Consider the following 13,572-nt stretch of genomic DNA (forward strand, 5'->3'; position numbering starts at 1 on the left):
CAGGGCTTGGGGGGTTCTCCCGGCCTAGAGCGAGGGCGGGCTCCTTGGTCCTCCACTGCTTTGCCGGGGGGTGCTCAGTGCCTTTGCCCTTGCCGCGGGGGGCTCGGCAGCAAGCCGGGGTGAGATAGCATCTCTGCCACCTACCCACCGCGCCCTGGACTGGGGCTCTGCTCGGTCCTCGGCTTCGGTCCTCTACTCTCCAACCTCCCGTCCCTAGCTCTCTGCACCCAGCTGTAGGGGGGGTTTGTGTTCACTCTCTCGGTTGCATTTATTTGCTGTCAGCAGTGCTGGGGGACCAGGGGTCTGCCCCGTGGAGCTGCGGCACAGCTCTGCTGTGCTCTGCCCTCGGTGGTGATGTGCCTTTGACTGAGGGGTTGCTTAATGCACATGTATTGTGTGTGTGTGTGTTTGGGGCGTCCATAAGGTATGTTACCAAGTGTCTCAGGTCTTTTGAGCTTTAAGGTGAGAGCACCAGAGATGGGCTTGTAAGCTTTTAAGGCAGGAGCTGCATTTCTGTTTTCCCAGGCAGTACCCTGGAGGACCTCAAGCAGCAACTGATGTCTTCACTCGCAACTTTATACCCTACTGAAAACAGTGGGAGTCTGAGCATCGCTTCTACTGCTTTGGGGGGCCTCATCAGCAAGCTGTGCCTTGCTTCCCTGGGAAGGGTCAGCTAAAAACCTGTATTTGCCTTGTTAGGGATGGAGATGGTTGCTGGGAGCACTGGCTTGGCAGTGTGGGCTGCTCAAGGGAAGCAGCGTCCCTGCTCCTCGGGTTTGCTCTGGTGGAGCAGATGGCTGGAGGGAGCCATTAAAGAGGCATTTAAATGGAAGTCTCTGGTGGAGAAGGGCTGTTTGCCTTCTGAGGAATGAAGCTCCATTTAATTTCTCTTAGCTTTTGAGTGCTGAAAGGAAAAAACCGGTGTGTGTGGTGTATTGTGTCCTTCTGGCTGCTCCCCAGGTCTGCAGGGCCCCTGATACGTGCAGGTCACCCCAGCCTGGCTTTTGCATCAACACTGAAATTTCCCTGAAAAACTTGGGAACTGCAGCATCCTTGGGGCATTTCCAGCCCTACCGTTGCTGGTGGGAAGGGATCGGCTTGCTTCTCTGTGGTGAGGCCAGCTCCAGTGTCAGTCTGGGATTACTGCACGTTATCCAAAACCCACACTGCAACCTCAGGTCTCTCTTCCTCCACAGCTGACCTTGGTGGTTGACCATGAACGCTAGCGGCCCTGGCTATCCGTTAGCCTCCCTCTATGTGGGGGACCTCCACCCAGATGTGACCGAAGCCATGCTCTACGAGAAGTTCTCGCCTGCTGGGCCCATCATGTCCATCCGAGTCTGTCGGGATGTCGCCACGCGCCGGTCTCTGGGTTATGCCTACATAAACTTCCAGCAGCCTGTGGATGGTATGCGGCCTGCAATGCAGCCCTGAGGAGCTGCCTTGCAACAAGGGCTTGGGGGGTGTGGGAGAAGGAAGGGCAGGCAGTGGGAAAGCGGGAAGCAGTTTTTTGAGTGGATGCCTCAGCTGTTATGGCTTGGCAATATTCTGCTACTGTTAGGTTTTGGTTGTAATTAATCCCAATCTGGTCTCAGATGGTGACCCGTCCCACTCCCATCTCCTCTTAGGGACTGAGAGAGGACGTGGCAGCTGGGCTTTGGGCTTGTGGGGGAAAGAAAGTGACTTGAAAGAGTCCCTTCTCTCTGTGAGCTCATGGAGAAGGGCACAAAAACCCCTTCTGCCCTTCCCTGGGTCAGCCAGCTGCCCGCTGGCTCATGGTGTGAAACAAGGTTGCTCTCTGGGCAGGCATCGCAGTGATGCAGCACTGTATGGCATGGTACCCGACAGGTGTTTCATGCTGGAGCAAGGCAGCAGTGATGAGAAGGTGTTGAGTTAGTTGCCCTGGAGACCAAAATCCTTACTGAGTAAATGAGTTGGGCATCTGCCAAACTGGAGCTCACAGTGACATGAATGATCCCGTGGGAGTCAGACATGCTTTGGAGAGAGGAAAAAGAAAATTTAAAAGGAAGAAGTGGTGTGGTTGAAGGGAAGTTGAGGAGAGCAGCCCCTGCCTGGCCCCGCTGCCCAGAGAGGCAGAGCTGCCTCTCTTGTTTAAGTTAATGAGCCCCTGTCAAAGAGTATCCCTGGCTTCTGTGGCCATCTCAGCTGCTGTAGGATGTGAAGGAGATCTGTGTGTTACCCCCTCTTTCTCTCCGTTTGCTTCTTTGATAGCTGAGCGAGCCCTGGACACCATGAACTTCGAAGTGATCAAAGGCCGTCCCATCCGCATCATGTGGTCACAGCGGGACCCCGGGCTCAGGAAGTCAGGGGTTGGAAACGTCTTCATCAAGAACCTGGACGACTCCATTGATAATAAAGCCTTGTATGACACTTTCTCTGCCTTCGGAAGCATCCTGTCCTGCAAGGTACAGGCACCCATGGGCCCTGCAGGGAAGGGCTTGCTGTAGAGCTGCCCTGGTGTGCTCCAGCCAGCTGAAATTCGCTTTCTTGTTTCCTCCTACTTCCTACAAAGTTTCCTCTAAATTCCTGTCTGCTTTGAAGCCAAAAGGCTCTGCTGTGTTTCTCTTGAATGCCCCCCTGCTTCCTCAACCCCACACAGAGGTGCTGTGTGTTGTCCTGTCTGAGCTCAGTGCTTTGATGGCACTTGGGTCTTGGTGAGCCACGAGCTCCTGGGCTTCGTATAAAGCACAGGGCATCTGGTCCTGGGCTCACCTGGCTACATGACCTCCTGCCAACACCCCCATGGCACCTCAGCTGCAGTGGGAGCAGAGTGTCAGGGAGGGTAAATGCCCCCAGAAAATGAGAAAGGGTTTTCCTGCCACTTGTGTGCAAGCATGGAGAAAACTAGTGTCTGCCTCTCTTTCCTCCTCCTCACTCTGCATTTTTAGGTGGTTTGTGATGAAAATGGATCCCGTGGCTATGGCTTTGTTCACTTTGAGACTCATGAGGCAGCGAATGTGGCCATCGAGACCATGAATGGGATGTTGCTCAATGACCGGAAGGTGTAAGTGCCGGAGAGGAGAACATCTCTTCAGCTCTGTGCTTGGCTCTGCTCCTCACTTGCCTTGCTGCACACTTGAGAGCAAACACCTGTGCTCAGGCTGCCACCTCCTGCTGCTCTTTCTCTTCTCTTCCCATCCATCCTCACTGGGAACAGCATTTCCACTGCTCTCTGTGGCAGTGAGTCACTCGTGGTTGATCCTGGTGGAAGTGCAATAGTGGTTTGGGGCTGTTCCTGATGGTGGGGAAGGAGTCCCACCCTGGGCTGTTTTATTGCTAAGGCGGTGTAAAAAGTGCACACAATGCAGGGCTGGTCCTTGATCTCTGTTGTCAGCATCAGATAATCCGGGTGGGAAGAGGTTTTGTTGTTCTTCAGCTCCCTGCTTACATTGCATCACGTTATTCTCTGCAGAGGCAAGCAGCTGCTCAAGTGACTTGGAGATACCTCAGAGGAGGAGAGCTTGCACTTGGTGGCTTCCTTTGTGGTCTTTTGGGGTCTTATGGGGTGACATCCCTAGCATGGAGCTGTACCCTGTGTTAGCACTCTCCCTGTTTCAGTGGTGCCAAGTGGAGCTCACGGGTGGGACATGCTGGAGTTGCTGAATGTGAAACATGGGGTGGATTTATGGGTGAGCAAAGGACGACCTGAGGTGATGGGGTCTCTCTTTGCCTGTACTAAGACAGATGTGCCTGTATCCATATTCCCTCCACGGCGAACATGGAGGGTTTCATGTCCCTTTCCTTGCTTCCTGCAGGTTTGTTGGCCATTTTAAATCCCGCAAAGAGCGCGAGGCAGAGTTTGGGGCTAGGGCGATGGAGTTCACCAATGTCTACATCAAAAACTTTGGGGTTGACGTGGATGATGACAGACTGCGGGAAATGTTCTCCAAGTATGGTGAGTACAGTTATTGAAGTAAAATATACTCTTATCTGGTAATATTGGGGCAACTGCAAATAAAACTGAAGAGAGCACTTGTTTGAAATACAGAGCCCCTTCTCTCGATGGGATCAGACTTTACTAACTACTGTCTTGCTGGAGGACCACAGTGACTTAAATTGTGAGGGCATTTCACACACCTTCCTGCAGTGATGGAGGATAACTTGTATTAGGTGCTTTCAAAAAAATAAACCCCCTTTTTTTTTACTTTTTTGAGTAACAAAAGTGGGGTTTTCGTTTTGTTATTTTTCGAAATGGTCTTGAAAGCAGCGTGCTGTCTGCTTATAGGAAACCTGGGAATAAAAGATGCTGAGTCTGCACTTAAAGCAAAAAGTCTTTTTAGTATAGTCCTTTACTGGAGGATATCTCCTGTGACAGAGATAGTCAGATAGTGTGCCAACCCATGGACCATACTGCCAACATTTCGCCAGTGTTATTTCAGGTAATTTGTGAATATCCTTCATACAAACCAAGTATGTGTTCATACATAAGAGATGAGAATTCTGGCCAAAGGAACTCGGTGCACTGATGGGGGCAAAAAACCAAGAGCAATGAGAGCAGCACCAGGGTAGGAAGAACTGTCCTCACCGACACGTACAGCCTCCCCTTCCTGCCTCATGGTGGAGATCCTGCTGTCTGTCCTCCTGTTTGGTGGTTCTGTGCTGCCACAGCCATCTGGTCTCCTCGCTGGGCTGGCATCTTGTGATGGTTCCTAGGCATGGTGCTGATGGCACCTCCTCAGTGGGCACCCTTCCTCAGACTGATACTTTCCTTTCCTTCTGCAGGAAAGACTCTAAGTGTCAAAGTCATGATGGACAACACTGGCCGCTCGAAGGGCTTTGGGTTCGTCAACTTTGAGAAGCATGAAGAAGCCCAGAAGGCAAGTGGCTGCCCATCTGCTGTCTCAGCCCCAAGCTTGTCACCTGCTGATGTTCCCCTCTCTCCTTGGGTCGTACGTCATGGGCTTTGTGCTTCCCTGGGTGGGCAGGACCTGGCGAAGGGGAGCAGTGCTGCTTCCCTGCCCTCGCCCATGGAGGTGTCTGTTTGTGGTGGGGCTGGACAGGGTGATGGGTGAAGGGCAAAACTGTGGCTGTTGGCTTCCTGCTGTGCTCAGAGCCCTTCCCTCCCCTGGCAGGCGGTGGCTGACATGAATGGGAAGGAGATCAATGGGCGCATATTGTACGTGGGCCGAGCCCAGAAGCGGCTGGAGCGCCAGAGCGAGCTGAAGCGGAAATTTGAGCAGATCAGGCAGGCGCGGGTGAGCAGGTACCAGGTAAGGGGAGAGCAGGCCCACACTGCATCCAGGGACAGCACAGGGCTTTCCAGAGCAGACCAGTGTGAGGAGTCTCTTCTGCAATTCAAGAAGACCTGCGGAAGGGTCCAATTACTGTCTAGTAATGTCCTGGGAAGTAGTATCATGAAACAGGAGAGAGATCTAAACCCAGGATGATGTTGGCAGGTGAACAAATGGGTCTGCTTTTTTCTGGAATTAAGGTGACTTCCTGAGGTCTTGGAGGAGCTTCATAGCAATGGTCTGGGTAGTTTTTTCACTTGGGGTGTCTCACCTACAAGTGGAGCACACACATGGTTCTGGCTTCTGTTTGTGTCACAAGTCCAGTGACGGATCTGGAGAGGATGTGGGTTGTCCCATCTGTGGGATGTCCCACCCTTTCAACTGAGCTGCTGGTGAAATGCTCATGCAGCTCGAAAAGCCACTGTGAACTTTGGGAGTCCAGAGGCCAAGCTGCTTTTCTGCCTGTCTGCAGGGCGTCAACCTGTATGTGAAGAACCTGGATGATGGGATAGATGATGAGAGGCTGAGGAAGGAGTTCTCTCCGTATGGCACCATCACCAGTGCCAAGGTGAGGGACCAGGGCTGCCACTGGGACTCCTGGGGTCAGCTGGGTGGTGCACTCAGCCCTTGGAAATGGATCGGGGTTATCATCCTGTTGAGTTTGGTTCCCCGCTGATGTCTTGTATCTCAAGCCAAGTGTGAAGGCCATGTCACTTATACCCCATGCTGTCCTGAGGAGCTTATTTAGCAAATATTTTGTAACTTTGATGAGTTACCCCAGCCCTGGTGAGGTGTAGGGGATACGAGACCTTAAAGCCACATCATCTCATATACTATCCAGCTGCTCTGTGGTTCAGGACTGATGTGACACTGGTATAAATGGAAATGAGCCAAAAGCCACCATGCTCTGGGGAGAGCGGGGTTTGCCTGGCTGACAGGGTGGTGTTTGTACCCTGGGTGTGGGGGCTGCAATGGGGTGCCTCTGGGTCCCGCATGCCCCCTGCTGTGCTGCACTTCGTGGGTGCTGCAGTGATCTATGGACTTAGCTGTCTTGTTCTAATCCAATTTTAGGTGATGACAGAGGGTGGCCATAGCAAAGGATTTGGGTTTGTATGTTTTTCCTCCCCAGAAGAGGCTACCAAGGCTGTGACAGAAATGAACGGGCGGATCGTCAGCACCAAGCCTCTCTATGTTGCGCTTGCACAAAGGAAAGAGGAGCGGAAAGCAATCCTCACCAACCAGTACATGCAGAGATTAGCTACCATGAGGGCTCTGCCCGGCCCTCTCCTGGGGTCCTTCCAGGCCCCTCCGGGGTATTTCCTACCCCCTATCCCTCAGGTGAGTCCCTGCTCCTGAATGGCAGCCTTGTATGGGGATCTGAATTTGCCCTGGGCTGAAGGAAGGGGGTGGCAGTTGGGCTGAGGAGCATGTTTTGTTCTGTGCAGACCCAAGTGCACGCTGGTGTGGGATCAGCACTTGGCTTCTGTGTAAGCGGCAGGGCTTGCCAAAACATGGTGAGGTGTGAGTGCTCCATGTAATGGGCTGGAGATTTGGTAGACTCTGATGGGCCCTCAGAAGAGGGAATCAAGGAGGACTTTGGTGGGAGAGTGTGAGCATGGAGAACAAGTCTCTTGATGAAAGGAGGGGAGGGAGAAGGGTTGTAGAGGTGCAAAAGGAAGGAGATAAGCAGAGCTGCTGGGGGATACGCAGGCAGCAGGACTGGAGGTCAATCTTTAAAACACTCCAGCACACTGCAGAGTGTGGTTTTGGCTCTGCTGTCTGGGCATGGTGGCTGCTGAGATGCTCTGCATTAAATCTGGCTCTACTCAGCTCCCAAGTCACCTTGGATAACGTGTTCTCCTTTCCTAGCCACAAACCCAAGCTACCTTTTACGGCCCCAGCCCAGCTGTCCCAGTCCGTCCTGCCACTCGCTGGAGTGCGCCACCCAGCCGGCCTCCCCGTGAGTCAGCCTGTCTCTCCCCTGGGCCCTTGGTGTGAGCTGGGCCCTGGTAGGGCCTGAGGGTCTCTGAAAGCAGCACAAAGAGTGTAACCACAGTGGGCTGTTGCCTGGAGGGGGTTTGGTGCAGAGATCACGGTGATGGGCACTAGGGGATGAGCCATTGGGGGTTGATCCCAGAGGTGAGGTGTTTCCGGGCTTTCCCCAGCTGTGATCACTTCTCCTCACATCTCCTTTCAAACCCTAGCTACCAAGAAGCTTTATTAATTGTGCTCCATCTCTCCATCAGCGTATCCTGCAGCTACTCCCGTGCTGAGGTCTGCTGCGCCCCCCCGGCGCCTGCTGTCCAACATCAGCACCATGAGACAGGCCTCCACACAGGTGCCCCGTGTGCCCCCCCAGGCCCAGAGAGTGGGTGAGTGGGGGAAGGACTCACCTCAGGCATTGCTGTAGTGGCCACATGTTGGCGGGGGTGCTTGCTGTGAGCTTGGGTCTGCCTCCAAAGATGGGTTGGTTTGTGGGATTGCTTGTGGAGAGGCTTGGATGGTGCCCTCAGGTGTGATGGGACTGGAGCAGTGCCTGTAATAAATAAGTGTGTAACTTTTGGAGAAGGTTGTGATCTTTCAGGTAATGGGACAGGTCTCTGATAGATAGATTGGTCAAGTCATCATTGCTCTTTGAACACATTCATTAAAGATGATGGTGCAGCCATGACACCCCAGGCTTAGTGCTGAGGTGGAGGTTGGGAAAGGACCTCTTGGGCAGCAGCAGAGGTTCTCACTGGCTGTAGCTGAACCACTGCCAAGGACAAAGCTCCCATAAAACATGCTCATGTTAGAGATGTTTGGAGCTATGGCCTGAGAACCAGACCTTGCTGGCCTCCCCAGTGCCTGACTGTGCTGGGGCTGTGTCTGGGAGTGTCCTCTCCGCCTTGCTAGCGTGACATGGCTGTGCTCCTGCAGGACTGGCAACCAACCTGCTGTACCGCCAAAGCATTCCTCACTCCAGGAGTGCTTTAACCCTGTGTCCCATCACCCCTCTGCCTTTCGTGTGAGGGAGGAGGAGGATGCTTACAGGGGCTCACAGCATAGTTCCATCTGAGGCTCCTCCATGGACAGGATTTAAGGAGAGGTGGTGGAAGTTGCCCACCTGTTGAGCACGTAAAGGTCTGAGGTCCCCCAAAATGTGGGACTGTCTAGTGAGGCAGTGCCTACCTACAACCCTTATGGCTTCATGTGATTTAGCCCAAGGTGATCTTTGGCATTGAGTCTCTTATCACTATCAGCCCCTCTGGTTGAGCACACTGTCCTGGTAGCTTCACCCTCCCCAGCACAGGGGTGCATTTAAGGGCCTCCTCCTTACAAATGTTCCCATCCCTGTTGCAGTCAACATTGGGACACAGACTGTCAGCGGCCGGATGCCCTCGTCGCCCACTCTGCCGCGGGGTGCCCCCCACTACAAGTACTCCTCGGCCGTCAGGAACGTGCAGCCAATGGGGCATGTGCCACCCATGGTGGCTCCGCAGGTAACAGCTCCATGAGCTCCTGGCTTCGGTGCAGCCAGCACAATGTGCATTGGGCCTGGTCCCGCTATGGGTTAACACGGCTGCGGACCTCAGGCAGCCCCATGGCTCTGACTGGTGCTGTGGGGATGTTTCCTGAGGGCTGCTGGGGTAACTGGGGCTACAGATCCAGTAGTCACACAGCTGTGGTACCTGGCTCTGGCTTTTCTGCCAGATTCTGCATCAGCAGCTCCAAAGGGTGAAATGCCCCGCTGGTTTTGTGGACTAGCACCATTCCTGTAAGCCAGGTAACTCCTGCATTACTTACAGCCTTTCTGGTTGCTGCTCTGTGTTTTTTCTCCAGGTGGGAGAACTTGCTGTGCATGTCCATGGACAGGAGCCGCTGACAGCATCCATGCTCGCAGCAGCCCCTCCTCAGGAGCAGAAGCAAATGATAGGTGGGTGTCACAGCTGCTCTGCTGGAGCAGGTCCAGCTGCAGGGCTGCGCATGCAGGCGAGAGGATGTGGATTTGCATGCACCAGGGAAAACTTGGCTACTGGGAATGCTGTAAGGCTTTGTGGGATTGCTCTGATATTATGCTACTTTAAACAAAACAAAAAAAAAAATTCACCTGGGCTGTGTTGGAAGGATATGGAAGCAGCAAAACCACTCCCTGTCTGTGTTAGCTGCCCAGCAGTGATACTGTGTCTGGGGAAGCTCTGCAGCAGAGGCAATTTCAGGGCGCTGGCAATTTCCCTGAGCTCTGAGCCATCCTGCATCCCTGGTGCTGGGCAGCATGGTGGCCACAGGGGCTAGGGTCAGCTCTGCCCAGGAGAGGGGTGGGAGCAGAGTAATCTGGGGAGGGGAAGGGGGAGGCATGTAAACAGGGCTGAGGCACCCTGGAAAAACTGTGGTGGGGAATCTGGCAGTGAAATAATCCATGGGCTAGAGAATGGGATGGCAGGAGGGCAATTAGCATTGTCCCTGACCAGTAAAAGGTGGCTTTCTTCCTCCACACGAGTTTCCTTGTGTGGCGTTCCTTCCTGGTAAGCATGCCATTAGGTAGGGCTAATTCTCCCAGTTGTATGGAGATGCTGCAGTGGGACTGGGAGCATTTTGCCTGCAGGAGTAGGTTTGTTTGTGAGCAGAGATTTTTCCACCACTGCCATCCTCCTTGTATCCCTTTTCAGTTGAAAGGGTAGAGCTGAGAGGGCAGGAGGGCTTGCACTGGCTTTGAAAATGCTGAAAGTCTTGCACAGTGCTAATGTCCTCATTGGTGTCTGGAGCAGGTGAGCACCTCTACCCTCTGATCCACGTGATGCATCCCTCACTGGCTGGCAAGATCACTGGGATGCTGCTGGAGATGGACAACTCCGAGCTGCTGCTGCTCCTGGAGTCCCCCGACTCCCTCCATGCCAAGGTAGGAGGCACTGGGTACCCAGACAAATCACATCTCAAAGGGCTAACTGCCTGCTGCTGCAAGGAAAGGTGATCATGGTCCAGAAGATGAGTCAAAGATGTTGATAGCTGTGGGAAGAGCAAGTAGCTACTTTTTTTTTAAAAGGGCCCCAGGTCAGTGGCACCACACTCAGTGCCTTGAATGCTTGCCCACTTTCACCAACAGGAGAAGCTAAAAGCAACTCCCCAAAAGCAGGGGGCAAGCTCCAAGGGTGGTTTGGAGGTGGCTGGGAAGTGAAAGGGGAAAAGCAGGGTGGGTGTTCTTCCTCAGAAGGAGGAAGAAGGAATATTGCCCTTTTTTGTGTTACACTTTTCTGTTGGAGCAACTCAACTTCTCCTTGCCTTGTGCTCTGTTGTAAGATCGAGGAAGCGGTCGCTGTTCTCCAGGCACACCAGGTGACCGAGACATCCCACAAGAGCAGCGCCATGGCGTTCCTGCAGTGACTCGGGTAGGTGTGGGAGCTGTCGCAGGCATTGGAGTGTGTGGAGTGCTCAGGGTTTCTGGCTCTGAAACTGGGGTTGAGACATGGTTCTGTGTGGTTTTTGTCTATACCCATGAAGGCAACGAAAGCACAACCAGGAAGGAATTTAGGAAAGGACCTTGCTCTTCTGTAGGTCTAGTGGGGGCTGGCACAATCTTTCCTGGGATCCCAGTGTTTTTTTGCAGAAACTTGTTGGTAGATAGCCTAGAAAAATTGGTGGTGCTGTGTGGGATTGATCAGGAGAGCTGGCCCTGCTGCTGAGGGTGGGACAGACCCATTAACGAGCAATTTGGACTCTCATGTACACTTATTTTCTTGACTTGTGATAGCAAGGAAACTGTATTAATTCAAGTTTAGGTGAATTCTTGTCTGGATGGAATTGTTCCTTCAGCAGTTGAAAATTGCATGTGTGGGTTCTTTGGGTTTTTTGTAGGCTTCAGGACTGAGAGCAAGCCCCGAGAACACTGCCCTCAAAGAAACAGAGCAGCAACCCCACCATGCTCTAGGAACCATGCTCGTACAGTGACCCTAGCTTCTCTTCAGTGCCCCATCCTATTTTTTTTGTGTGTATTGTAAACCTTGCAGAATTACTTCCTCCTGCACCTGTAAAAATTCCCACAGTAATTCTCTTCTCACCACTGAAAGCATTTTGTGAAATGTAGTGTGGAACTCAGCCTGGTTCAGTTGCCCAGGAAATGACAAGTGCTGATGAATTATCATTTTTAGTGAATTTACTGGGTTCTGTAGTTTTATTTGTTCCTGTAGTTGACACTAATAAAGAACTTAATGCTTCCACCTCTAAAGTATGGGCTAATTCCCTTTGCAGAAAGACAGCAAATACTTTTTCTCTGTTTCGTGGAGGGATGGGCTTGGGTCTGGCTGCTGTAATTAGTGTTTGGAGCTGGTGATGGTGGCACTCCTGAGTGCTGGCATGGGGACAGGATGCGATGTATAGGATTAAATGAACAAATCGCCAACAAACAGGTGCTCCTGATTCTTTCTGGCTTTAGGAGGATGGCTTTAAGCAAGTTTCACACAATCTACCTGGATTTTATCCTTTCTAGCTAGCCCTTCTTAAGTTCTTAAAAGGCATCTTCCTGGGGTTCTCCATCTGTAGTGGACCTTGCATGCCCTCAGGTGTACTGGGACCAAGTGTCTTCTGCTGGTGACCACACCATGTGTGTGCAGAGTGCACAAGATCCAGCTTTTGAGATGTTGTGGAGCAGCTGCACATCAAAAGCTGCTTCTCCAATGTGTGTTCCTGACCAGTGGTTTCAAGGAGTCACTGATGGGCCTGAAGCCATTCCTAACTGCATTGCATCTCCACTTGCAGGAATAACTGGGACCTGTGTTCTGCTCTCAGGGCCTCTCCCAGAGCAAGTTGCTGTCATCATCGTGGCCTTAATGCTCTGCTTTTCCTATTTAGGAAAGGAATTTCAATCTCTAGAGGCTCCTTGGTACTTGAGACTGGTGATGTATTGACCTTACTTGACTGCTTCCTTTAGCTGATAGGAGCACACCTCCATCAGCATTACCTACCTTCTTTCTGTCCAGCTTGTGCCTGATGTTGCTGTCTTTTTTTTCCTTTCTGTGCTGCATCATACTCTTACTTCGGCTTGCTTCCAAGTCATCCCTCCTACCTCTTGTTTTCCTTCCAGCATTTTAATAGAATAGCTTACACACTTGTTCCTGCATGGTGTTTGTTCTGCTCAGCTGAGACTCATCCCTGGGGCTTTTCATCATTCCTTTTTCTTGCCTTTTTTTTTTTTTCCAATTCTTCCTCTGGCCTCCTTAAATATTTATTTTCCTCATAGTGGATGCTTTTAGCCTGGTGAACTATTTACGTATCTCCTTCTCAGTGAGATGCTTACAAAGGACTTTAATCCACCTAACAACTGAAATGAAGGTCCTATATATTATTTCTCCTGAAGTGTAACTGACTGGAACCTTTTATGCTTGTCTCTAGAGGAAAAATGTGTATTTGTGCGAGTGTAATGCATATAAGGAACTGAAATGGAACTGTACAGGCAAACTTAATTCTGCTGTTGGATAGCTACAATGGTAGATATCCTGGCTCAACAAGACAGCTGTAAATCTACAGAGAATGCAGTGGGGGGCCAAGGAACACAGGGATATCAGAATAGCCTAAGAAAGAGTATGAACAAAGACCAGGGTCTCTAAAACACTAATCAGAAAAGGTCAATTTGAAGCTTGGATCCCCATATAGAGTGGAGGATACTTGAAAGTCTTCAGAGCAGCTCCCAGCTTCCCTCCTTGGGGAAGTCTCGGGCTGCAGAGAACTGAGGCAGGAGCAGCAATGCAAATGTGAATGTGGAGTCTCATTTGGAATAGCCGCTGTGGCTTTTCAAAGGGGTGGGTGAAGATGCGCCTCTGATAAGAGCTTTCCAGCTGCCCATGACAACAGCAGTACCTTTGTGTGCCTGGGAAGTGTCCTGCACAGACAGCAGCACTGTTGCTGTAGCATAAGGGGAGACAGAAGCAGAAGTGACCCTGGACTTAAAGTAGTGTGTCTTGTTGCTGCGCTTGATCTGTGTCTACCTGGTGGCGTTGCAGGGGCAACTGCTATATCTAAGATTCAAAAACACAGTGCTGTTGCTGAGAGGGGAAAGAGATGGTGAATGCTGTTGCTTAGAGATGTTTTAATTTTAGTTAAATGGGGTACGTATCTGCCGTTCCAGATAACAGCAGGGTTTTTAAAACGATAGCTCTTAACTAAGTGAAGCCAGCCTTTCTCCTGTATTGTGGCCCTCCTCTGGTTATCTGTGTACTGCTGGCCTGTGCTTCCCCACCCCGAAATCCATCACACTTACTTGCCAAGAGCTCCAGCAAGTGCTGCTTGCAGGATCAGTGGAGCTGTGGCACTTATAAGTGGGAGTGGAGTGAATGGAGCGACCCGTGCC

At 51.8% G+C, this 13,572-nt stretch overlaps 1 protein-coding gene across 1 annotated transcript; it reads left to right on the top strand.

Annotated features, from left to right (window-relative positions):
* The first annotated feature begins 1,215 nt into the window (after positions 1 to 1,215).
* On the top strand, positions 1,216 to 10,613 carry PABPC1L (poly(A) binding protein, cytoplasmic 1-like). The gene is made up of 15 exons (XM_010193819.1): positions 1,216 to 1,408; positions 2,233 to 2,426; positions 2,910 to 3,025; positions 3,777 to 3,916; positions 4,744 to 4,838; positions 5,094 to 5,231; positions 5,725 to 5,820; positions 6,324 to 6,590; positions 7,122 to 7,212; positions 7,499 to 7,624; positions 8,595 to 8,706; positions 8,898 to 8,919; positions 9,075 to 9,168; positions 10,001 to 10,131; positions 10,530 to 10,613. The coding sequence occupies exons 1-15, from the start codon at positions 1,216 to 1,218 to the stop codon at positions 10,611 to 10,613; spliced, it is 1,899 nt and encodes a 632-aa protein (XP_010192121.1).
* Positions 10,614 to 13,572: the final 2,959 nt, after the last annotated feature.

This window comes from Mesitornis unicolor, unplaced genomic scaffold, assembly GCF_000695765.1.
Source record: "Mesitornis unicolor isolate BGI_N332 unplaced genomic scaffold, ASM69576v1 Scaffold10241, whole genome shotgun sequence".
In the NCBI taxonomy this organism is placed as follows: Eukaryota; Metazoa; Chordata; class Aves; order Mesitornithiformes; family Mesitornithidae; genus Mesitornis; species Mesitornis unicolor.

Bases quoted from the DNA above. Each gene is read 5' to 3' on its own strand.
- PABPC1L (XM_010193819.1), top strand. From the start codon at position 1,216: ATGAACGCTAGCGGCCCTGGCTATCCGTTAGCCTCCCTCTATGTGGGG. The intron at 2,427-2,909 runs GTACAGGCACCC...CTGCATTTTTAG, and splicing joins GAAGCATCCTGTCCTGCAAG to GTGGTTTGTGATGAAAATGG. The intron at 4,839-5,093 runs GCAAGTGGCTGC...CTCCCCTGGCAG, and splicing joins AGCATGAAGAAGCCCAGAAG to GCGGTGGCTGACATGAATGG.